General features: G+C 36.6%; 2 protein-coding genes across 3 annotated transcripts; one reads left to right on the forward strand and one right to left on the reverse strand.

Annotated features, from left to right (window-relative positions):
* Positions 1–357: 357 nt before the first annotated feature.
* LOC137392243 (LIM domain-binding protein 2-like) lies at positions 358–18,616 on the forward strand. 2 transcript variants are annotated; one of them, XM_068078907.1, is made up of 9 exons: positions 358–509; positions 1,682–1,893; positions 3,453–3,625; positions 5,076–5,204; positions 6,853–6,930; positions 8,880–9,123; positions 9,419–9,564; positions 15,641–15,833; positions 17,889–18,616. In XM_068078907.1, the coding sequence occupies exons 1-9, from the start codon at positions 454–456 to the stop codon at positions 18,005–18,007; spliced, it is 1,350 nt and encodes a 449-aa protein (XP_067935008.1). In that variant the 5' UTR covers positions 358–453; the 3' UTR covers positions 18,008–18,616. The 2 variants fall into 2 exon arrangements, with proteins under 2 accessions (XP_067935008.1, XP_067935009.1); XM_068078908.1 differs by having other exon boundaries at positions 17,898–18,616.
* A 132-nt stretch (positions 18,617–18,748) lies between these two features.
* Positions 18,749–24,542, reverse strand: LOC137392244 (PRELI domain-containing protein 1, mitochondrial-like). Its single transcript, XM_068078909.1, has 4 exons — positions 24,428–24,542; positions 22,822–22,926; positions 19,699–19,918; positions 18,749–19,322 (listed from the first exon to the last, which is right to left on the reverse strand). Exons 2-4 carry the CDS (start codon positions 22,908–22,910, stop codon positions 18,933–18,935), a joined length of 699 nt encoding a protein of 232 aa, XP_067935010.1. The 5' UTR covers positions 22,911–22,926; positions 24,428–24,542; the 3' UTR covers positions 18,749–18,932.
* Positions 24,543–25,426: the final 884 nt, after the last annotated feature.

The following is a 25,426-nucleotide window of genomic DNA, read 5'->3' on the forward strand; positions in this document are numbered from 1 at the left end:
ACCTACAATGTAACTGTTACTCGAGGTTTGCAAAATCTAGGCAATTTTCCTCTTCATTAACCTTTGGTGTAGTTAACGTATCTCACCAAATAGTTGCTTTTGCTTTACAAATAAGTAGGTTTGTCGAATAATCTGGCTCTCGTATGTGAGCCAATGCGCTGGTACCGTTACAATTTTTAGAAAAGATCGTATTCATTACAGTTGCACACTTTTTGAAAATCTTTAAAAAGCAAAAAGAGTATTATTTTTTTTCATTATCAACAGTTCATATTTTCTAAATTAATCGTTGCAGTTTTAAGCTAAAATTGCCAAATATTTTTAAGATCTCGTATCGTCACTAAATAGCTCGGTGTTGTTGCAGTCTAAAGAAGTTTTGCTTGATATTGTAGTGAGTTGGTAAACTTACAAGATGGCCAAATGACCTTTGTCTGAACTGGCTGGCGCATCATTGGCATGGATGTGGCACAGACGGCCCATGGGAACATGTACGCCTCTCCAGTTCCTCCTCCGTAAGAATGCTTAATTTTAGGTCACACAATTGTTTCTCAATATGCCCAATAAAGACCTAAAAACTTTAAAAAACTGAAAACTTTAAAAAGAATCCTGTTATAAAATATTTTATTTATACTAAAATAGGGCTTTTAGTCAGATGGTTGTTTAATTGTGCCGTATAATGCAATTAATTATGACAAAGCTTTTAAATTTGGTTTTAACCTTCTGACTTTAGGTTGGTTAAATTTTTAATCGTGGATCTTCATAAAAGTTACAAAACACCGTAAGTTAAATTGTTTCAAGTATCTCAAAGTTGTATTTCCACTGACCACTCAGAATAGTATTTTAGACTATAGCCTACCTTGCAAAGTGTCTATATTGTCTTGTACATTCATTGCATTGATTCTCTTTTGTGCTACCCATTCATGTATTACCTGAGGTGCATCGAAGTAAATTGATGGGATACATTTAGATATTTACAAGAAATTCAGATAAAAAAGCCATTCTATGGTATCTTATTATTTTGGGAAAATGCTTTAATGCACCCTTCGTGCTTTCTGCTATAGAAAGATTAGATCGTGGAGCATAAATACAATAGAACTTGGGCCGCATTTTACTCTAGCCACAGACTTTGAGAGATGCATGAACATAAAATCTCTTACAAGATGCATGAAATATTCCTTCATAAATCTTTTATTTATATTGATTAAGACATCCGGGAGAATACCAAAACCTTAGATTGGATTCAAATGATAAGTGTAGACAACTCATAAGGGTAGAATGAGAATCAGGAGAAAGATTCAGTCTCACCCATATTGTTTTCAGATATAAATGATACCTGTGTTGCATCTATGCAACACAGGTATCATTATTGGTAATTAAGGTCAATGGAAATAAAATATATAAGAATTGATTGCATTCCCTTTTGTCATACATTAAAGAGAATGTAGCATATATATTCATATATGTTATATATAGGATTATGTATATTATAATTATAATATATATATAGGTAAATAAATAGCGCAAGTGAATAGGTTTTGACTTTTCGATAAAGCTTGAATAAAGCTTGTTTATGCCACAGTGAAAAATACAATTGTTGCCCGCGGTGAGCTCACATTCGAATGCTTTATGAAAACAGATACATTATTTATCAAAAACAACTCGTTGAGTTCTTGTTATGTTGTAGAATGCATGCTCTTTCTCCAATGGCAAGACCACCAGCTCCTGTGTACGCCCCCTCCTTGGAACATAAAATACATGAAATAAATCGAAGACTGCAGGAGCGTCCAGACTTCAATAGTCAGTGGTGGTGGGATGGCTTTGCCATGGAGTTTTTTGATGACACTGCCACAATGCTTATCTCCTTCTGTACACCTACAGATGGAGAGAAACATTTCAGTAAGGCTTTTTAAAAATCTGCTTTAAAAAGTTATTTTTTATTCCTGTTTTAATATTAATGTTTTGTTGGGTGTCGGCTGAGAAAGGTTTTATGGGCTGACTAAAGATTGTTTAAACTTGATAAGCTTGGTTCTGTTCTCTGTCGCCTGCTACAACTAGTTATCTTTTGTGATATATATCTGTATAACAAAGTTGCAAAATTTGTGTAATTAGGTAGTACGGCGGACTCTCTCCATCCGATTTTAGTGTTCGCATCGTAAAGCGAAAATTTTGTACGGGGTGGTATAGAAACTCATTGTAGTTGTCTAATGCAAACGCCCCCTGGTAAAAAAACATCAAAATTTTATATATGTACTGTACATATTAAAAATTAGGGACAAAATACATAATATGTTAACCTTGGTAACTATAGTTACCTAGTTCGATGTATTCAGCACACCGACGACCAAATTTGAATTTCGAGATAAATTTCTGTTGATGTCGTATGGCGAAAACAAATGTCGTACAACAGGGACAAAAAACACTGTGTTCCACATCGTAAGGCAAAAAATTCGAATAACAGGGACATAATTCGGGGACGTACTGTACTTGAAAAGAAGTATTGCATTTCTACAGAGCGACAGATCATCAACGAAATTACAATTGGAGGATTATACTAGACTATAAAGATGCAATAATAATAATTAATATTCGATCATTCCTTCAAGGTGCTGTGTTTGTTGACGAATGTAAGTCTCTGTAAAGGTCAGTGTCAGCCTGAGACTCGGTACTGAAGTTTTAAAGTGGGGCAACATTTTCTATATCAGTTCTGCACGTAGAATATTACTGAAACAACCGGTGCGTACTATTTGGTGTTTAAAAATGTAGTTGGCTAAAACAAAAGCTGTAACGCATGAGACTAGGGTCGGGGATCATATGTCAAGTGCAAATGGTCTTGCTGGCATTCATGCTGAAAAAATTCAGGCAAACGATAGGAAATCATAGACAACCCCGCATTGAAAGGTCAACAGTGTGAAGCTATCCGGTAAACCGCTAGGATAAAATGTGAAAACATCCGAGTTGCTTTTCAAGTATCACATGGCCTTAGATTTTAAGGTTGTTTTACTCGTCTTGCAACAGACTAGTGAGAACTTCTGCAACTCGTGCCTAACTGAGAGACCAGTGATCTTGCAAGCTGGTCTAAGCTTGAATGGGTCATTTGATTATTTCTGTCTTCACACTTGTAATTTCTATTCGGTTTCCAGTCAAAATTTGTTTTTTTGCATATTACATCACCGGTTATTGTTGCTAATTTTTTGCGATGGCAATGGACTTTTCATGGGCACCTTTGAAAATGCCAAAATATAAGGTTGTAAGAAGGTATAAGACAAACCTCATGGGTTGTTGGCCGTAATAGCATTTGTTAGATCATCCATCCGACTACCTCTATAGTTCAGCATTTCACTATCACCATCTGATATAATTTTATCTCCTCGTTCTGCAGGTTAATACGCCTGTACAGCTCGGACTTTTACAAGGTACTAGCTCTTCCTAACACATGTACTTTTTGTTGTTTTTAGCCATTGGAAGGGCCATGATTCCACAATATTTTAGCTCAATATTTGATGGCGGAGTAACGGAAATGCACTTCACCTTCAGCAACTGTCAGCAGTATTTGTCACACTCAGGCCCAGTACTTGAGTGTAACAATGTACTCACAACCACGCAGTACCTCCAGCCATCATTTGCCAGGGTACGCACATTTTGACTTGTTATGGTGCATGTCTAGGTCTAAAATATGGGTTGGTGCCTTGGGTAAATAGGGTGTCAGAGGGATTGTTGCATGCCGTGTAGGGGAAGCTGGAAAAAAGGGATCTTAGAATTACATATAATATGGACTCTGGTGAAAGCTCTCTAAACCACGTTTTCTAGGCAAATTAATTTTAGAGATATTGGCAAATACCACAGACTCATCCACACATTTCTTTGCTGTAAATTTGGTGAATTTAGAAATAAATTTGAATCTGGCAAAATACTTTAGGGTTGGACAGGCAATTTAGCCAATGACCACTCTTCACCCCATGGGCAAGGCAGCTTAGCCAATGACCACTCTTCACCCCATGGGCAAGGCAGTTTAGCCAATGACCACTCTTCACCCCATGGGCAAGGCAGTTTAGCCAATGACCACCCTTCACCCCATGGGCAAGGCAGTTTAGCCAATGACCACTCTTCACCCCATGGGCAAGGCAGTTTAGCCAATGACCACTCTTCACCCCATGGGCAAGGCAGTTTAGCCAATGACCACTCTTCACCCCATGGGCAAGGCAGTTTAGCCAATGACCACTCCCCACCCCATGGGCAGAGAAAGCTAATATGAGATTGTGAATTTACCAACTCATCTTTCACGCTTTTAAAAGACACAGTTTAGTAAAACAGAAAAAGAACATTTGAATTTTTTATGGTAATTTTTGATGTTATGCTTCTAGCTACTATTCCAGCATCATATTTTGAATCTGATGACTATTCCAACTGATTTATTAAGAAGACAGTTACGTGTTGCCTGCTATAGAGAAACCTGAAGCCGTCTCATTTACTTTGATTATATGTAGTGTAGCATTACCATCACAGCTCTTCATTACAGCCCTGACAGTGTAGTGCACCGTGAGAGATCATCGGGTGTAATAAGTAGCTCCACAGTTATTCTCAAGTGGAGAGTTGCAGTTGATTAGCGCAGGTGGTAGATTGTCAGCCTACCAAGTGAAAAGTTGCGAGTTTGAATCTCGTTGAAAACAGTCTTTTTTGTAGCCTCTCAGCGTGGCTTCAGATGGATGGACACGTCTTTTATGATATATAGTAAAGAAGTAAAGGTTGATGTTCTGTCATCTAGATTCTCTCCGCAAACAAGAGTCTTTTGTAAATAAAATAGTAGGTTGTGCCGTTTTACCTTCAACACTTTTGTTTGTTTTTTCTGTTCACTTTCAGCTTGTCCACCCTATTCACTCCAAACTTGTCCACCCATAACTTCAAACCTATCTGCCATCTTGCCTACTCAAAGCTTGTCCATTCCATCATTCTAAACTAGTCTGCTATGGGCATGCACTATTCTTGCGCGCTCCATCCATGCCAATGCTGTCATACCAAACCTATGCAGGCTTGTGATAGTTTGAACACCAACGCTCATGCCGGACTGTCTGCTCCTACAGGTGCTGGTGGACAGCCGAATGAGCCTGCAGTGTACTTTTGATGAGCGAGCAAGAATTCTCTCTTGGTCTCAGTATCTGCTCAGACAGAAAGAGTATGTACCAAGGGAGATGATCTCTATAAGGGTTCAGGTATGTTGCATATGGTGTGTGTGCTGCACACTAGTGGTTGAAGGACATTTTGTGATCATCGTGTTTAGTAGATGTGGCTGGGAGTTGTTTACTCTTGTTGCTTATTATGGCCATTGGATAAGTGTAATTTGAATGACTTGGATGTACAAAGAACTAATCATTTTCAAAAGACATTTCTCTATTTGTATCATTTATATTAACAAACCCTCCATTGTCATTGTGTGTGTGCGTCTGGTAGTCCCCATAAACGCTGTGTTTCTATATTTTTTGACCAATTTCATTCAAACTTCAAACGCATATCCTCCTAAGCCTTCTGCCAGGTCACTAAAAATATTTGGTTTTAAAACTCTGTTTGGTTCCTGAGAACCAGTCTCCTCACACCTACCTGCTGACTTTCTGATTGAACATGAAGGAAATCTGGGCCCTTGCCAGATTTACTCCTAATCATCATTAAAGTTACTGTTTGGCCAGGTCAAAATAACCGGTTAAAACCATGTTGTTAATTTCGTGTTATTAACAACGTGTTGTTAATATTGTGTTGTTAACACTGTGTTGTTAACATCGTGTTTTTAACATCATATTGTTAAGCAGTCTTTTATGTAGAATCACTAACTTTCATTTCATTTGAAGCATCAGTTTTCTAGTAACTTGCTAAAATGTAAATGCATATTTGACAACGACTCAAAAAACAACTACAGCCTCGATTAGTAACTTTATGGCATGAAAAGAATTATGCATTATTGTTTACAAAAGGCTAGTCTCGGAGCTTGTAAATGCTTCAGTTAATCAGGATCTATTTTTAGTATAAAGAATTTTTATTCGCATTACATGCAGAACACTTCAGTGGTGCATTCACACTATTGATAACGTTTAGTAAAAGATGAGTAACGTGAGATTTGACCTTGAACGACAAACTCCGCTCACACATTGCTGGAATGTCGAATTCTACAAACTCATTGAAAATAAATATTCTTAGAAACAATCGAAGGAGATACAATTGAGTCAGTCCTTTATCTGCTTCAACAATAGTTTAGCTTCATTCAATAGGATAACTGAGGAATTGGTCTATTAGTATATACATGTATATATGTATATATGTTATATAATGTACATGTACATTACTTATATACATGTATAAGGATCGTATGCTGTTAATTCATTGGTCAGCCACTTGAAACAATAAGGCGAAATTCTTTATATACGTCGTGTCGTCAAATGACTCGTGGAAACCTAAATTGTTTTATGAGTCATGGCAGAGTATAAATGTACATTTTAATCAGTTGCATGAGAACTGATGCTTCAAATGACCTTATATGTTATGACACATAAATGGCTCTATTTAGCAAGACTATTACCAGATTTTCACCTAATCATGGATTAAAGGGAACTTTATGATGAAGCATTAAAGCGCATCGCAGTGCTTTCTGAGGCAATAGTTGGTGTCGTGTTACTTCTGAACCTTGTTCCAAACAATAAATGTTTATATATTTAGAGGAAAGTTTTTGGGGAGTGGAGTTGACATCAAATTACTTAAACATTACTGTTGGTGTGTAAACATATCATAGAGAATATCTTGATAATCATTTACCCAGTGTTACACCTTTGTTGCCCTGTGTTCAAACATCGCATAATGTTTCCTTGTTTGTAGGAAAGTGGTTCGGTAGAGTCACTGTTGAGTAACTTCACTCTACTCGGCATCAATAGCTGCACTCTTAATTTTCTCAATGTAAGTCTTAGTCGGAGTTGTCCTAACTTGTCTTCATAATGCAGGCCTGCATATCTTACCAGCCAATGACCCAGTTCAGTGGTATGAAAAATGTCTAGATGAGTTCCCATGAAGGAAAGTTTATAAATGGGGCGATGCTTTAAAGCGATGGCTTATGGCAGCATTGGCATTATGCTTACTAGTGCACCGGTAGACCCGTGCGCTGTGAGAGATCGTCATGTGTAATGAATATCCTCTCAATTATTCTTAAATATGAGAAGGTGGTTGGGTGGTGCAGATGATAGCTCACTTGGCTGGGAATCTGAATATCTAGGTTCGGTTTTCAAGCAGTGCAATCTTTTTTTCTAACACTCTAAGCGAGGGGATCGAGGTGGGTTTTATTAGAGTGAAGACTTGTTGTCACTATAAAGTACCCATCTTCTCATGAGTCTCAAGTCCACACAATGTGTGCTAGCAAGGATATCTGTACAAATAACTCAGCAGTGTTGATAGATACAGTATATACTGACTAGTCATGCAAATGTGGCTTTATATTCTCATCTTTCTCCAAATTATTCTAACAAAGTACTTGTTGACTAACACATTTTTACGTAAGAGGTTTGCTCAGATTTTCTCGTGTCACAAAAAATAAACCAATATACTGAAAAAAATACGAAAGTTGTATGATTTTCAGTTGGTCTGTTTAATAACACCTTTAAAATTTATGATGCAACTTGTATCTTGTACATTAACAGTTCTATATATAGCGTGGGTCTAGCTGTATATTCGGGAGCTTTTGCCATGTTTTATACGCATCCGACTAGCGGTTGTAACCTCTAAGGGAAGACATGCTATAGCCTTGGATGTTTTATGGCATGACTCACTATATTCCAACTTCAGTCAAGTGTATTGGATTATAACTATAACATTACATGCTATAGTTTAGAGAATAATTTTGATTGGGCAACGAGATCTGTTAAAACTTGTGGGGTCATAAATCTCACTGTTAAAATAGTCAGATAGTAAGATGTCAGTAGCAACGAATGTCCAGACACATGTAGTATTGAGATAACATACATGTAGTATTGAGATAACATACATGTAGTATTGAGATAACATACATGTAGTATTGAGATAACATACATGTAGTATTGAGATAACATACGTGTAGTATTGAGATAACATACGTGTAGTATTGAGATGACATACGTGTAGTATTGAGATAACATACATGTAGTATTGAGATAGCATACATGTAGTATTGAGATAGCATACATGTAGTATTGAGATAACATACATGTAGTATTGAGATAACATACATGTAGTATTGAGATAACATACATGTAGTATTGAGATAGCATACATGTAGTATTGAGATAACATACATGTAGTATTGAGATAACATACATGTAGTATTGAGATAGCATACATGTAGTATTGAGATAACATACATGTAGTATTGAGATAACATACATGTAGTATTGAGATAACATACATGTAGTATTGAGATGACATATGTGTAGTATTGAGATAACATACATGTAGTATTGAGATAGCATACATGTAGTATTGAGATAACATACATGTAGTATTGAGATAACATACATGTAGTATTGAGATAACATACATGTAGTATTGAGATAGCATACATGTAGTATTGAGATAACATACATGTAGTATTGAGATAACATACATGTAGTATTGAGATAACATACATGTAGTATTGAGATAGCATACATGTAGTATTGAGATAACATACATGTAGTATTGAGATGACATACATGTAGTATTGAGATAACATACATGTAGTATTGAGATGACATAGCATTGAGATGGTATAGCATATTTTAACGCAGATGAAAAGTTGTTTTGCTGTCAGTTGGTTGCCATCATCCTGCGAGTGTCTTATTAGCTAACACTTGTAGTAATCATATGGATATGTCATAGGCAACACCAAGTACCTCTTGCAGGTGTCAGCTATATCTGACTCGGTAAGAACAGATGTAGATGGCAATACCCCTTACCAGCTGCTCCCTAATGACCGCTTATCTAATTGGCCCGCCAGTGAGACGGATCAGGTGGCCCCCACCTGCATGATGGCCCACAGCATGCCTACTCAGGTTATGAATCCAGCAATGGCTGAGTTTACCCAGTCTCCTGTTCTTTCCACAAACACCGACAGTGCCACTAGTTCCGAGCGATTTTGTCTCACGAGTGCGTATCTCACCACTAAGTACTTTTACTTTGGTATTTTCAAGTGACATACAGCATTTTATCTATGCCTTATCCTAGCAGCTCTGCACAGTTGTTGGTTGTAATTGCAGTAGAAAGTCGTAGTACATGCTGTGATTTGCACTTCTCTACTCTTACAAGCTGTTGTGTTATCTAGAGCACGATGCTGATAACGAAAATTCATGAACCTACACATTAGAACATGTTAACCGTTACAAAGTGGTTATTTAATGCTTCTCTGCAGGCGTCTCTTGAACAGCTTCTGTTTATTTATTAGAGAGCCCAAAGCCAGCTAAAAAACCAAAGAGGTTGAGAAAGACTGCAACTACCAAAGATACATCAATCACACCACCTCGTAAACCTTCTAAGACTGCTCCCATAAACAACATCTCTTCTCCTATAACCACCCCAGCTTTGGCACAGGTTAGTTTAGCTCAGAACCCAATTTTGTGATTGGTTGCTTCGTTTGTGTGGTCCTGCTTGCAGCGGTTGCTTCATAAGAGGGGAAGGCAAGATTCACATTTCATTTCATTCACATTCATGCAAAATATGACAGCAGTGGAAGCTCTAGGATTGTAAAACCTTTCCTATAAATAGGTTAGTGTGTGTGCTCTACTGAAAATGCACAATAGTTAATCTTTGTTCAAACTGACAAAATACTCGTTTGAAAACTTGTTGTGTGGCCAAACTTACCACACCTGTGGGGCGAGTTGAGTCAGTCGATGTGGCAAGTTGGGTCTAAGTAGAAAGTATTCAGTAGAGCAGTTTTATGATACAAAGCTTTACAACTGCAACTGCAGTATATTTTGGATTTACACTTAAATATATTTCACACTTATAATTATTATGCGTACATGTTTATACAATATTATGCATAAGTAATTTTATTAAGGAAATATTATAGCATATCTTTATTAAGTGTAAAAAGCATTATTAGTGTAATTCTACACGAATGTCCTTCATATCTACCTGCATAATGTCATATCTACATGTACCTGCATACTGTCATATCTACCTGCATACTGTCATATTTACCTGCATACTGTCACCAAAGTTTACACTTCCTAGCGTTCTGGTAGTTGTAACGGTAAATAGCGGCGCACCTGGTATTTGACTAATCTGGGTCGGATCTACTGGTGACACGCCTTCCGGTTTAGGTTAGCCGTATGTTCCTTGAGGGGTCCTTTTGTAAAAGTCTACCAGCCAATCCAATCCCTCACATCCTGTTACCTTTCCAACATAAACAAAATCCTTGCGCTTCCTAGCAAACTTTACTAAAATGAACTTTCCTATCTGAACAGATTTCTTCCCTTCTTCATTATCAGTCTCTGACACTGGTGAATCACTGTCTGAACTAATCAAGCTGTCTGTCAAGGTTTCTTCATCTGATTTTGAAGATAAGATTGTATTCAGATTTTTCATTTTCTTAGGGATTTTTTCAGTTGTTACATTTCCGGAGTATCAGGTAGTACTGCAGTGCTAGCTTTCTTATTGATACAGTAGATTTTCTCTATTGGTGCCTTTGGTAGTGGCTGCAAAGACTTCAGCTACTGAGTGTGAAGACAATATCGACTGTATTTGATAAAACCTTATATTTTCTTACCTTTTAGAGATGTTAGCAAAAGTACAAGATCAATAAAAGCTTATGGAGTAAGTTGGGCCAATGACTCATCTTGCCCCATCAAGGTTGACCCTACTTACCACAACTGTATTTTTTTCACAAAATGAACTTATTCTCAATATTGGTTTTAGCAGCTGCAAGTCTTTATGTCCTAAATCAAGGTGATATTTTAGCCATTTATCATTCTGAATTACATAAACATACTGCTGTTTTTCTACAAAACTCATATACTACAATATAGCAGGTAACATTTACGTTTGATATGAAATAGTAGTAAATGTCAAATAAAACTTTCACCTGCTAAATGTTTCTTGCTAAGTAATGGTAGAAAATTTCCTTCACCTAAGATGTTCTCAGTGACTTAGCTAAAGAAAACAAACACAATCAGCAATGCCGCATATGTGGCCTGGCCCAACTTGCTCCATGGCCCAACTTGCCCAATTACCCAGTTTATCCCAACATGCATCATAGTTGTTTTGATACTTTTGAGCTGACAATATATATGTATATGTATATACAGTCCACCCCAGGTTACGATGTCCCTGTTATATGATTTTTTCGGCTTACAATGTGGAACACAAAGTATTTTCGTTCTCGCCATACATTTTTTTTTGGCATACGATATCAAGAAAAATTTTTCTCAAAATTAAAATTTGTCAGCCGGTGTGCTGAATACGTCGAAATAACGAAGATGCTGATGCGCTATCCGCCGAAATACCTCTCACAACGCCTGAAAGAGATACAATGCTCTCTCAGTTCAGCGTTATTTGTTTGTAAGTTATAGTAAAAGTGAAACCGAAACAGATAGATGATGAAATTTTAACCGATGTCAAAATTAAGTTTAATTTAATTGAAATGCATGCTAAAACTTAGCTTTAAGTATGTGTTCAGCAGGCTAAATTCATTTAAATTAAATTCAACGTCTATGTCATACGTCTGTTTCGAAGGTAAGAACTACCTACAGTACGTACTGCATGTTGTACATACATTGTAATGTTACATTTTCTTGCAGATCATAACCACTTAATACACTAAAGCTACTGTAGGTAATTATAGTTACTAAGGTTAACGTATTATTTTGGTACAAGTTTCTATTATGTACAGTATGTATATAAAATTTTGATGCTATTTACCAGGGGGTGTTTGCATTAGATAATTATTACTATGGGTTTCTATACCCCTCGATACGATATTTTCATCTTACGATGCAACTCTGGAACATACTGTATCTATATATATATATATATATATTCACACCATAAAACATTTATTTGAATGCCATGGCGCTGTATTTTTCAACCCTTCTCGTATATTGGCATTTGATGAGAGCTGATGCTTAAATAGAGAGTGGCGCTGTATTTTTCGAATAGCTTGTCTGAATTATGGGAAAATAAATTTCACGTAAAACGGACGAAGTGATGCTAACGTCGCCTTTATTTTGCACTCTTCTTCGCGTGCAGCGACATTAATGCGGTCGGCTTTAGCATTTCTGCTAAATTGTTTTTCATATACAGTGGACCCCCGTCATATGACATTAATTCGTTCTGGTGTTATAATCGTAAGGTGAAAATTTCGTATGGAAAGACATAAGAATCTATGGTAATTATCTAATGCAAACCCTGGTGAGAAAACATCTAATTTTTAGATGCATGCTGTACATACTAAAAGTTAGTGATAAAGTAGCATAGTAAGTTTAGTAACTATAATTACCTATTTAGTGGTTATGATCTTCTAGACAGACGCAGTGACTAACAGCGGTGTGAGAAAGACTTGCAATGCATTCGGTATGCTAGATTTTTGTGACACCATGTAACATATCATAAACTTGGAATTCAGCCTAAATAAATTTAGCTTATTAAACGCACACATTTAGAGTTAAGCTTGAATATTTTACTAAACTAAACTTTAATTTTGTCATCGTTATAATTTTTTATTACCTGTCCGTTTCCGGCTTTGTGCTTCGCTTCTACTATAACTTTTAGCTGACCTTACTAAAACTTTTTTAAATAGTTAGACAAGAAAGACCGAGCGATGCTGTTCAAATTTAAATTTTCAAGAGAATATGGTTGATGCTGTATGGTGGGAAAAATGCCATAACCGAAAAAACTTTGTATTCCACTTCGTAAATCGAAACAACACTAAGGCAAGAACACCGTAACCCACTACACCTCAAATTATCAGACCAAGTTAAACATGGAACTACTTTGACGGAAAAAATATTAGCCTGATACAGTTATTAATTATTTCAATAGTGTCACTTTTTAAGTTTAAAAAAATCGTAAAGCTTTGGAATTAGCAAACGGACTTCAATACGCCATAAAAATGCATGTTATAATGTTGTATGGTGTTCCTCAAGAGTATTCTCATCGTTCCTCAAAACGCTTTAAAGTCTTCAATTCAGATTGTAATCCATTGTCATCAGATGATTCTGATGACAATGGATATGTTTTAGACCTTGGTGACTTTTAATCAGGGTGTAGTTCTGATGACTTTGACGATCAATCTTCCCAGGTACACCGTCACTCAAACCGTGGCAACTATTATATCAACATCGAAGGAATTAATTGTTATTGATGTAACCAATTCATAAAGCCTGGTTCCCATATCGATTGGGAGACTCCGGTAGTAATATTGCACAGCAAAACGCCTGCGACGTTAGGCTCGGCGACTTATGTTCACACAAAGCTTCATCGCTAACAACGACATAAAATTTTTTGCTCGCCATGCTGTTTTTTTAATGCTGACCTCCACCTGAACAGTGCATTTCGGGAAGGTTTTGCCTGCGGCTCTTTGTAAAATTTGAACAGCGGTAAACTCTTGCGTTGCCGCTAGCAACTACCGACGGTACCCAGCGCGTAGGTTCCCATTTCACTGCTAATAGCCTGCAGTGTTGTCACCGGTGCTTTGCGACGTATATGGGAACCAGGCTTTAGTAATTATTAGTACCATTTTATGGACACTGTTTTACTGATCACTTTTTATTATAGAGGTGGCGTTCAATTGAAAGGTGGCGTTCAATTAAAGGGTAGCGGTGGTATTTTTCAACCCTTCTGTAGTGGTCTCTTATTTGAAATGGCATTCAAATTAGTTTTACGGCATGTATACTATATATATTGTATATAACTGATACATATATTTAAACCAGAGATTTAGTTCACGATTAATGACTATGAATTAATCGTGGTCATAGTCATTACATCAATTAAAATACTCACTAAAATGCTTGTGATTATTAACTAGCGCACTTAATCATTACATGTAACTTAACGTTTATTAAGCTGGCTTCTCACGCGGCTCTTACTATAGTAAAGATTTTACTAGCTTACCAGGTAAGTTACTCAAATTCATTGGGTAATTATTTCATACCGCCAAAGCATTTGCTGAATGCCTAGCAACGCCAGGCATTCGACTAGTATAACAGATATATATATATATAACAGATAAGTGAGGAATTTGACTATTAGTTCTTGCATGATTTATATATATAAATCTAAGTGTTCGCCTGTTGTTGTACATGTATGTCCACTTAGTTGTTAAAAGAACATTAAAATAATAACAGTTATTATTCTTTTAATGTTCAGTTAATTCGCTAATGAATTAAACAAGTGAATGCTGTTAATTCATCAGTCAGCTGCTCTAAACAATATGACACAATTCTTCATATACATATATCATCGAATGACTGGATGAAACCTTGTTTTATGAGTCGAGACCGAGTATAAGTGTACATTTTAATTTTTTTTAAAGTATAAATAACAAAGTTTAAATGTCTACTTATCTTTATTTCCAACTACCGGCAGTTTTTTGGCTGTACTAGCACAGCACTAGCACATATTGACCTGAGAAGTTTGGTAGGAAAGACTCTCTCACCTTGCTTTTTTCGAACTCCAATCATATTCTACTACCCCTGTTCTATTAGTGCTGCCACCCCTTTTGATGAGCAGTGGGCATAGTCCAACAGATAAGCTGTGTAGTGTGTACACACTTTTCATATTGTTAAATGTATGCTTACACCAAGCCAGGTTTCATCGTCATGAATGAAGCTTATCGTACTCGGTCAGCTTAGCTATAGTGAGCAGCGGATCCTACTCATGGTTTTCTCGTGTTACTTTATGTTAGCTCGTTTCCACAAATCTAGCGTTAAAGAACACTTTTTACACTGGTTTCAAACAGGAATAGTTCATTCGTGTTGAAACCCAATTCTGTTTACATGTAGCTTCTCAAAACATTGACTGTGAATATTAGCTGCTCTGCAATATTTCGTATAAACCTATTAAGTGCATGCAATCGGGCTTCTTTTACATTCACTTCAAAGTAATAAATAGTTTTTTCTATTACAACTTACTTCAGGATTCAAAATTCTACAATGTTGGCCTAACAAATTTCCAGGGGAGCACAATACAGACGCAACTCTTTGGCAACTGATGAATAAAGGAGTTTAAATCAATGACAGGCCACTCGCTTTTCACCTGCTTGTATAAGTTGGTCATTTGATTATACATGCAGCTAATAATCGCTTCGTTAAAATCGACATTCCTTAAAAGTCATAGTATATAGAAACCAGTATGACTTTTGGTTTGTATGTCCGATTCAAATACTTGTCATGGCATAAAGCCTGACTTATCTCGTTGCGTGTAAAACTTTTCATGCACATCATACATGACTAATCAGTTATGTATGTGCTGTGTCACTGGTGTAGACACAGCATGGACAACTCTCAGTGAGTGCTAAAATGGGATAGCAAGTTGTCTGATTCTCTCCAGCAATTCTCCCTTTACCCTCAACTTTCCTGCATTTTTATCAGTCTATCATAATCTTAGTTTAATTCCATTTCAAATAAATTTGCAAATTTTCACTATTCAATATTTTTCCTTTTAGCCAACGCTTCCTGTTCACCAAGATGTCATGATCGTCGGCGAGCCCATAATGATGGGTGGAGATTTAGGCGATAAAGACGAGAGACGCATAACCCGCTTGGAGAACAGCAATAGCTCCGATTTTTTAACCTCAAATCATCTCCACCCTTCGGGGCATCCTGTCATGAATGGCGGTAATGGTGTTCGGTCTGCCGGTAGGTGCCTGACTCAATTTGCTATTAATATCAAGAGCTCATATGCTCATAATCTCTGCACCCTTACCCATGAGAGTGAATTGTTGTTGACTTCGCAACTAGCTCAGGCCTGGTTACATATATTTAACTTTATACCAAAAATCGTAGTGTAGTAGACGCTCATATAACTAAAACCTCCTTTTACGTAAATTCCAGTTAACATAATGGATTTATATAAAGTTTTAGCTTCAAATTACGTAAAAAATTTCATATAACGTCAAGTCAGTGCAAGTTCTCAAATTCGATTTGAATGACGAAATTCTTATAGTTAGCCTTAAAACCATCGTCTTATTTCTTGCTACACTTGCGAGGGAAAAAGACTTGTAGGGCTGTCTCTATTATATTTACTAGAACCATAGTCAGGCCCGTATTCCCTGGGGCGGCTGGCCGGCTGAGCCGCCCCAACTTTTTAGGAACTTTCCGCAGCTAAGTACAGTCAAACTCGGATAACTCGCCCTCGGATAAAATGTAACATTTCATCTCAAACACGAGGTTAACTCGAACAGATTTGTTTGGTCAGTTCCAACGCAATGATAAATTGCTTTAGATAACTCGATCTCAACATCATTTATTCGAAAAGTTATTTGCCCAATGGCTATGGAGACGGTTTTCATCGCTGTAGAATATCACTTTATTCCAAGCCATAGAGACAAACATCAACTTTTAGTAGTTCTTAGGCGTCATTTTTATCATCATCAGTGGCAAAATATTTTTGTTAACAACTTTTATAACGGTTTGCAAAATATCAAGTTTTACCAAACATCCGCTTGGCCATGTCTCATCGAAAGCGTGGAAACCTCCGTATGAACTTAAAATAAAATCGGCAAAATTGATCTTTGTTAAAACGCTCAAAAGAAAAAGATGTCTTTTTTCTGAGCGTTTTAACTGCGGTCAAGTTTTGCCTATTTTAATTTAAAAACGTCTCATCAGTCACACCACCTAAAACAAAACAAATCTCAAAAAATAGAAAAATGTTGATACTTTCTGATAAAATTTTTTATAACTTCACATGAGAGGCCCAGCTGAGGCCCTACGTAAGAGAAACCTGTTGGGGCTCACACCGCCCCCTCCACACCACCAGATGTTCATAACTAGTTGCCTAACATTAGCCGCCCCAACTTGCAACCAGTGAATACAGGCCTGACCCTAGTCTGTCGTGAGAGATCATCAGGAGTGTCGATTAACTCAGCTAGGATGTAGCTGCACATTTATTCAGAAATACCCGGAGGTGGTCTATTGGTGTTAGAGTGTCAGTTTACCAAGCTGAATGAAAAGAGTTGGAGTCTCATTGAAAGCTACGGTTCATTCTAACCTCTAACCCTGGCTTAGGATGGGCAGATACGCCCTTATTATAGTGAAGATATGTTTTTGTTTTACTTCATTTTAGATATATACAAAAGTTGAAAAAATCTATTTAAATTAACGTCGAAGTTGTGCTCTTCCCTAACTTTATTATTGTCATATTAGCTCTATGTACAATTACCGTAATCATGATTTAAACCAAGTGAAAGTAATACAAAAAACAAAAGGTTTTAATACTGTACAGTCATTAATTAAAATAAAATGATAGGTTTAGTTTTTCTCCTTTTCGAAAGGTCAAAGTAGGGGGGCGGTTCTTAGAACCGATAAGGCAATTTACATGTATTTTACTATTTATCTAAATTCAAATCCTTACAATGTAAACATTCTCAGAACAGATTATTTACGTTTTTCTAGTATGTACTGTAATGGTCTAGAGGAAAAACTAAAATATCAAATGGTTCAAGTGCATAATGAAGCTGATGCAAAAGTTTTGGATCATGAGTCCTTTACAACTTCTTATTTCTCTAGGCTATGTATAAAACACGGACTAAATGTTGAAGATGTCCCGACACTTTCATACTATAATATTGGAGTCAAGACTATCATATTAATCTTTCAATTTAGGGAATATATTTGAGGTAGGCCACGGCTAGCCTCAGGGTGGAGACACTACCTAGTAATGTCAACTTTTAATGTAAGTAATTAATTTGACAGTTTTTCTAGGTCTCAGCCTTGATCTGAATAACACCGAAGCCTACGATGAACCAAGCATTAGTGCAGCTTTTGATGCTCTAGAACAAGAAGTACCACCGATGCACGTGCCTTTAGCCTGAAGAACTAGTTTTTAGACTAGTGGTGCACTCTGAAGATGGTATTATACTCTAATAACATGCCCAGGAAATGTTATACTCTTGCAAACGCATGTTGCCATTTTTATTGCAGGCGATCTATTGTTAATTGTCCTATCACAGAGCAATCATATGTTCTAGTCACTAACTTGACCCTCGGCAAAACTTTTGTTTCGCTTCCGCTTAACAATCACTTATATATTTCTACTTTTTACAAGACATGAATGATGGAATCACTGATCATATTTATGTAGCGTATCTGTATGAACCCTTTATTTAGTCATGTCTCTCATAGTTTTACAAGACCCTGTCTCGGCAATCAATCTCATAACAATTTTCAAACCAATATGGAAGATCCATGAACTATTTACAATAGCATCTAGTCTGTATGTATAATTGCAAAGACAGACCAAATATTTATTATAGTCCTCTATTGTATCCTTAATTTATTTGACTTATTTGTATCATGATGATAGCATCACTATTGTCTGTTGTTTTCAAAACTCCACACTTGTCAAGCTATTTTACCGATCCTTCTGGAAGATCAGGCTAATAAGAGATGTTATTGGTTGTTTAATAGTTATTCTATTGTAATTCAATGAACTGTTGTGCTTATATTTCGTTCATTTATCAAAAGAGTCCCACATTTACCTATTATTTATTGCTCGACGTTTTTTACACTAGTTGATTTCTATATGGTATTATTGTAATCAATAGACTTGGTAATAAAATTTACTGTATGAGATATTTAGTCTCAAAAATAACAAAATGGGTCCTATAACATTAACAGTTGATGTTTAATAGAATCAGTGATTCTCTCAATTTGAACTCTATATATTAATTCCCAAATAGAACGACTAGACTACGAAAACACAACACACCAACATATGGTTTCATCCTAAGAGATATTTTAATATAGAACTGACAAGTTCATCTCACATGCACTGACTTTCGGTAATTCAACTTTAGCTTTTGATGTTGCGTGTTCAGCTTTTGATCTTGCTATTTCTGATGCCTTTTTGGCCTTCTGGGAGATATATTCCTTTGAATGAATAGCAGTCTCCGTTAAGTGCTCTTTTTTTTGCTTTACTCTGTCTCTTAGTGTCAATGGCTGCTGCTGCGTAATGATGTACTCGAGGCCAAGGATGGCTTTGTGTTGGTTGCTCTTGTATCGCTGTATGGCAAATTCGAGAATGGGAACGCTGAGACCAAAGCCCATTTGTGAATCAAGCCATGTATTCTTGTCTACCGAGGAATGCGTAGAGCTACTCGCTGAATATACTACCTTCTCAGTACAACTCTAAAACATTGATATAACCGATAAACATACAGTGGCAGCCAGAGATAAAGCACCATATACGGCATATTTATTGACTACATTAAGGAAATAATCGAAAAATATAATAAATTGAAAAGGCAATAGCTTGGTATGACAATTCATAAACTGAACCGAGACCATGTTTGTAATAAATTTCGATTTAATTGCGTAGGAAAATTTACAAATTGACAACTGAAACTATCACAGCAAAAGGTTAACGCTAGATGAAATAAGGCTTGAAAATAATAATGGCTTTGATGAGTGTGATATTAAGCACAAATTTTTGATATAAAAGTTTTAATTAGCTGTCAAGTAATTTGGGTGACAAGCCAATAAAATAATTTACAACCATTCTTACCATAAACCGTGACATAGATATGTTTCTAGTATACGTTGTAAAAGTCTGGGCTTTTGGGTCCACCACTGATTCTTCAACAATGGCAACAAATTTTGGTCCTTTGTAGAATCTTTCACCCCATTTAGGCATAGAATTTGTTTTGGTTAGCAGCTTTGTTGTGTGCAGGTTGCCTTCATCATCGACATGTCTATCTAGGACATCCTCCGTTAACACGTGTTTGCTGGAAAACGTTGGTGAATCAGAATGTGAGTAATTATAATATATTCAGAGACTCCCTACTATTGTTAGTAACTAGTGCCCTGGCAGCCTACTGAGCCATTAGTGATCATCACGTTTGCCAAAAAGAACAGAGAACAACTGGTGCAGTTGTTAGTGTCATTCTACCATGCTGAAAGCCGCAAGTTCAAACCCCATGCGATAGAATATTTTTTCTCAACCTACCACCATGGCTCTTAATATAGTAAAGATTGGGTTAGTTGCAGACAGGAAGTCATTATTGTGGCACTTCTTTTTGCTTAACCCTCCAGCACTGTTAATATTTAAAACACTAAACAAAAAGCATTCATTACAACAATCCACATATTGTCATACATGTTTAACTCAGCATTTTCTTTAACAATATCCATGACAGGTTCTACAATAAAAATCGGCATTCCTAAACTCGTTTACAAAACGCAAACTCTACCATAAGACATTTCTCTAATCATTACAGTAGACTCTCCTACAACGTAAACCTATAACATAAATTGCCCTTCACGTAAAAAATTCTGTCAAGTTTCTGCTTCGTATTATATAAGAAATTCCGAATAACAAAGTGTCAAGTCGGTGCAAGTTTTCAAATTCAATTTAAATAACGAAAGTCCCATATTTAGCCTTAAAAATATTGTTTTCTCTCTTGCAGCAATTAAGATAACATCAACGTATACCATAAGTCCTCATGCTCAAGCTGTGCGGCTTGTGTTCACAGATGACTCACGAAGGAAAAAATAACCCTCCGACAAGCCGTCTGTGGTATCTAGCCGCCCTTACCAACAAGCCGCATATGCCCACAGACTGCGGCTAACGAATGAGGTTTTGTCGTCCTTGACCCCTTCGGGAGCGAAAGTGTTGAGACGGGTTTCGCTATACCTCCGTCCTCTTGAATAAGAAAACAGGCTAGATCAGTACATGTGAAAAGAATTTTCTTTTACTTCCAAATTCGAATTAAAATTCCTGAACCCTTGCATCAAGAACTTACTTGCCATGTCTCAGCTAGACTTTTATTGCGCTGTTAGAGGGCTTCATGTTTATGGAAAGATGCCGGTCAAGAATGAAAAGGTGTTAATAATTATGACTGTGGTGAGTTAAACATACCTCATCACCTTCATAGATAAAAGTTTCGTTTGGAATTTAAATTTATTTTTAAAAAATACAAAAAAACACCCAAGAAATTTAATGTCATGAATTCAAACTAAATAAAATCTTCACTGATAATTTGAATAGGATTGTGAGGTTAGCTTATCCGGTTTGTTTGATATGGTGAGTTTTGCACTCAGTTTGGTCCACAGTTTCTGCTTCAATGTCAGCAGGTATTAACACACTCCCAACCACTTGTCTCTCACTGGTGTGTCACGAATTTGTCTCGACTTACAGCGATAAATTCTTTAGCCTAAAGTATTCCCAAAACATGACCTTGAAAATAAACGAATAGGTCGCCAAAACACCGCACATAAAAGTGTATCATGAATGAGATTTTATGGTTATAGCGCGGGAGCTGAGCAGAGACCGCATTCATCAAGAAGCCGCCCTCAGCCCCACGTAAGTTTTAAAAGAATGGCCTTAGCCGCGGTCTATGAACTTGAACCAGAAGCCGCGCCCAACGACAAGCCGCGCCCAATGACAAGCCGCGCCCAACGACAAGCCGTGCCCAACGACAAGCCGCGCAGCTTGAGCATGAGGACTTACGGTAGGAGTATATCTATTATACATAAACTAGTACCCTCACAGTCTAGCATTCCAGGAGAGATTGTCACGTGTACAACAGCTGACCAATTGTGACAATGCTCACTTCTCAAAGTACATATAGTATTTGATTACTGTAAAACCTCTATTTGAATGCCATGGCGCTCTATTTTTCAGCCTTTCCCTATAGTGGCGATCAAATAGAGGTGAAGTTCAAATGGAGGCTGGTGTTGCATTTTTCATATAACTCGTCAAAATTTTGGGAAGATAAATTTAACTCTTTCACGGGCGAAACGAATGTCACAGGTCTATATTTTGCACTTTCATTCAGGCAGAGCGACATTAATCCTTTTAGATGCAAAAAAATCTGCTAACTTATCTCCAACTTGTTGTAGATCTCTCAATAGAGATTTGCATTGGGAAGCTGAGAAATATTTCTACCAGTTAATGTCTATTGCTTGCAATTAACCTGTGATGATACTATAGCCTGTGCCCTGCTTTTTAATTTGTTGAAGCTTTCAATTTGTTACTTTATTCTAAATCTTAAGGCAGATTTTCATGTTATAACTATGTTTAACAATAATGTATAAAAGCTAATTGCACTCACTGATATGTTTGCTACAGTTTGCAGCCAAAACTGGCTCTTTATGCGCAATAGAGGAGTTATGAGCGTCGGTCCATTGTAAGCCGAGCTGACATAACCGGAAAGATGTTAGCAATCGCTTTCAAGGTTTTAAAAAAAACCGTCAGCTTTAGAGTTGAAAAATGGACTTCAAAACAAACAGCAACCACCAAAGAATTGATTGTTATTGATGTAACCGAGTCGATATTAGTACTATTTCGTGGACATTTCTGTGGATCAATTTCTATTATGGGTTCGTAAAGATCAAAGAATGTCAAATTGGTGTTCAAATGGAGATGGCATTCAATTAAAGGGTGGTGCTTTATTTTGCAACTTTTCTCCTATAGCAGCTGTCAAATGGAGGTGATGTTCAAATAAAGGTGGCATTAAATTCGAGGTTTTACGGTACTTTTGCACAAAATATGATGAAATAGTAAAAAACTTGTTCAAATAATCCAACAAATAAGCAAAACACTTAGACTAGCAAAAACTTTCCATCACTTGAAACTTTCAAACCTATCACTTGCTATCAGTAAACTAGAAGCTCGATATTTCAATACCTGTATGGATTAGGGTAACGTTGAAATACTGCCAAAGCAACATCCTTCCAAGAGTAGTTTAAATCCACAGTGCAATTAAAGAATTTCATCTTTCCACCATCTAGCCTATAATAAAAATTATTGAACTTGCTGCTTGAGACTCATTCACCATTGAAGGTACTTGGTGGTACTTGAATTATTGAAAGCTGTCACTTGAAAGTAATAATTACATCGTTGCATATTATTGTAATGTATTTCATAGGTATTTGGTCATAGGTATTTGTTTTCACACTATATAATCCATCACTAATTGTGTAACAAAATAGTTGGCTCCAAAATTGTAGGTAGGCCTATGTCTCTTCATAATAACTATTTCATAAAACATCTTCAACCTGCTTCCTGTTTGGTATTGTTTGTTCACTGTTTGGTAGTGGAATATCTTGCTTGAAGAGTCAAACTTAACTGAAGTTACAAAATAAGACTGCAAATCGAACTCAAATATACAGGACTCTTTTTTTACTTCAAGCAGATCTCATGACAGCAAATGAAGAAAACATTTTCTATCATTAAAAGCTATGACCGTAGCTAAAATAGATAATACTGTATTATATGACTTATATACGTAACGTGCATCTAACAGATACAAAGGCTTCTGGTGTAGGCTAACTTCTTTTTCTTTTACATGGAAATCATTCTAAACACTTATGATTGTCTAAGTAAGGACAATTTGCCTCATAGAGTTTCCCCAACTGATCACTGCAATGTACAACCACTATGTAAAGGAATGGATGCTAGCAACATCTTTGAACAAGTGAATGCTTTACCTTCGCTCTCAAGCAAGGTTAAGAGAACACCTTCTATGGTAGCTCTCACATTGTGTAGATAGTCTGCTAAAGTGTAGAGCTGGAGACAATTTGAGCAAGTATGGCAGCAACTATTTCAGACACCAAACTATATATATATGAGCAATCTTTATTGTGGTAATCAATAGTCATATTTTACCATGTTTTCCACAAACTACCATAAAATATATGAAGAGCACATGCCCTAATTCTGTTAGACAAACCCTTATTAAGTCGAATAAGAGGCAAATAAACCTGGATCTACTGCTACAATAAGAGGCTGGTTTTAGATATGCATCTAGACAATGAGTCATATAGTTTGAGTATATAATTGGAGTTTAAAGTATAGTACCTAGTCTGAGCAGTATAAGTTCCATGTTGCCAGCAATTTAGCCAACAGGGCCTGTTGCGTTAATGCAAAAAAGTTCATCGAGTTAACCAGCGCTACCAAAAATTTATAATTTATGTGAACGCCCCACATTTACAAAAAAAACAAGACCATTGCTCTTTACTAGAGTTTTACCACGCATCACTTTATTAAATGATGCACTACAAAAAAGAAACGCAAAAAGAATGCTCACATGCTACCTAATCGTGCCGTGTAACATGACTGAACGATAACGACAGTGCATTTCCATCAAAATACTAGCATAATTGATATAATAAAAATGGTTTCCATGCCGGTGAGTTATTTATGTACAATTTCAAACAGTGCTGGTGACCCAAGGCTTAATAAACTTGAATGCTGCTTTCTTTCCAGCTATGCATTCAATAGCTTAACTCACACGTCAAGTACTTCGTAATCAGCTAGAAGATCTGTGCGCCATATAATAAGAGAAGAAAAAATACAACTGACGTTTTGCACGTACTACCAGAATTCTTCCCGATGCGCGAATGCCATAGACGCGGCAACGCTGGGCAGTTTTTTATACATGCACGTACGAATTTATCGTAAGCATGGATCACTTTTTGGGATGCGTGTAACACACATGCGTATATACTCAAGTTTGAAAGCGTTCAAACAATTTTAAAACTTGAAAATTATTCAGTGGTTTGATGTCATGAGATTTAACTTGAGTTGTGTAAAACATTGGTGCGTTGATTAAATCCATTGTTGGGCATTTAATTTTTCGTCAACGAGTTTTCCCGTATGCGATGCTTAGACCATTTTTTCTACAACACGCCCTCTTATAACGAATCTTCATTGAACTTAAAACCCCTTTTGAGTTTTGTTATTGGGGTTTTGACTCAAAACTTTTGAGTTCAATGCGAATCTCCCTATTTATGCACGCTTGTTATTGCTGGTTAGTGATCTTCTTATCTTACCAACTGGCAACCGCATATATGATAAAAGACCGATACTTGTAACACCTTTTTATCAAGCTAAAGTTAATGTAAAAATTATTGTGGACGTGACCGCTCTATAAGAGTCGCTCGTTTATAATAGTCTCAGAGTTAAAAACAATGATTTACAGTCTGGAAGAAATATGCTAATTTGTTGGATTAAGGAAATAATGGCACCATGACAAGAACCAACAAAATGCAGCATGTACAACAAACGTCATTCACTAACAGTGAAGGAAAAAATATACAAAAAAAATTGCTATACCATTAACAAGAATAAGAGTTGTCTAATCAATGCTAATAGCAAGATGTGAATATCTGGGACAGCATCAAAGCTTGGGAATTGTTCGACCAATGTAATAGGGGTGTAATAAAAACTTTTTAAAGAAAGACTGATAAATTGTGAGTTAGTAGCTATCATCGCTATCAACCAAAAATAG

The sequence above is a fragment of the Watersipora subatra genome, chromosome 3, assembly GCF_963576615.1.
Source record: "Watersipora subatra chromosome 3, tzWatSuba1.1, whole genome shotgun sequence".
NCBI lineage: Eukaryota > Metazoa > Bryozoa > Gymnolaemata > Cheilostomatida > Watersiporidae > Watersipora > Watersipora subatra.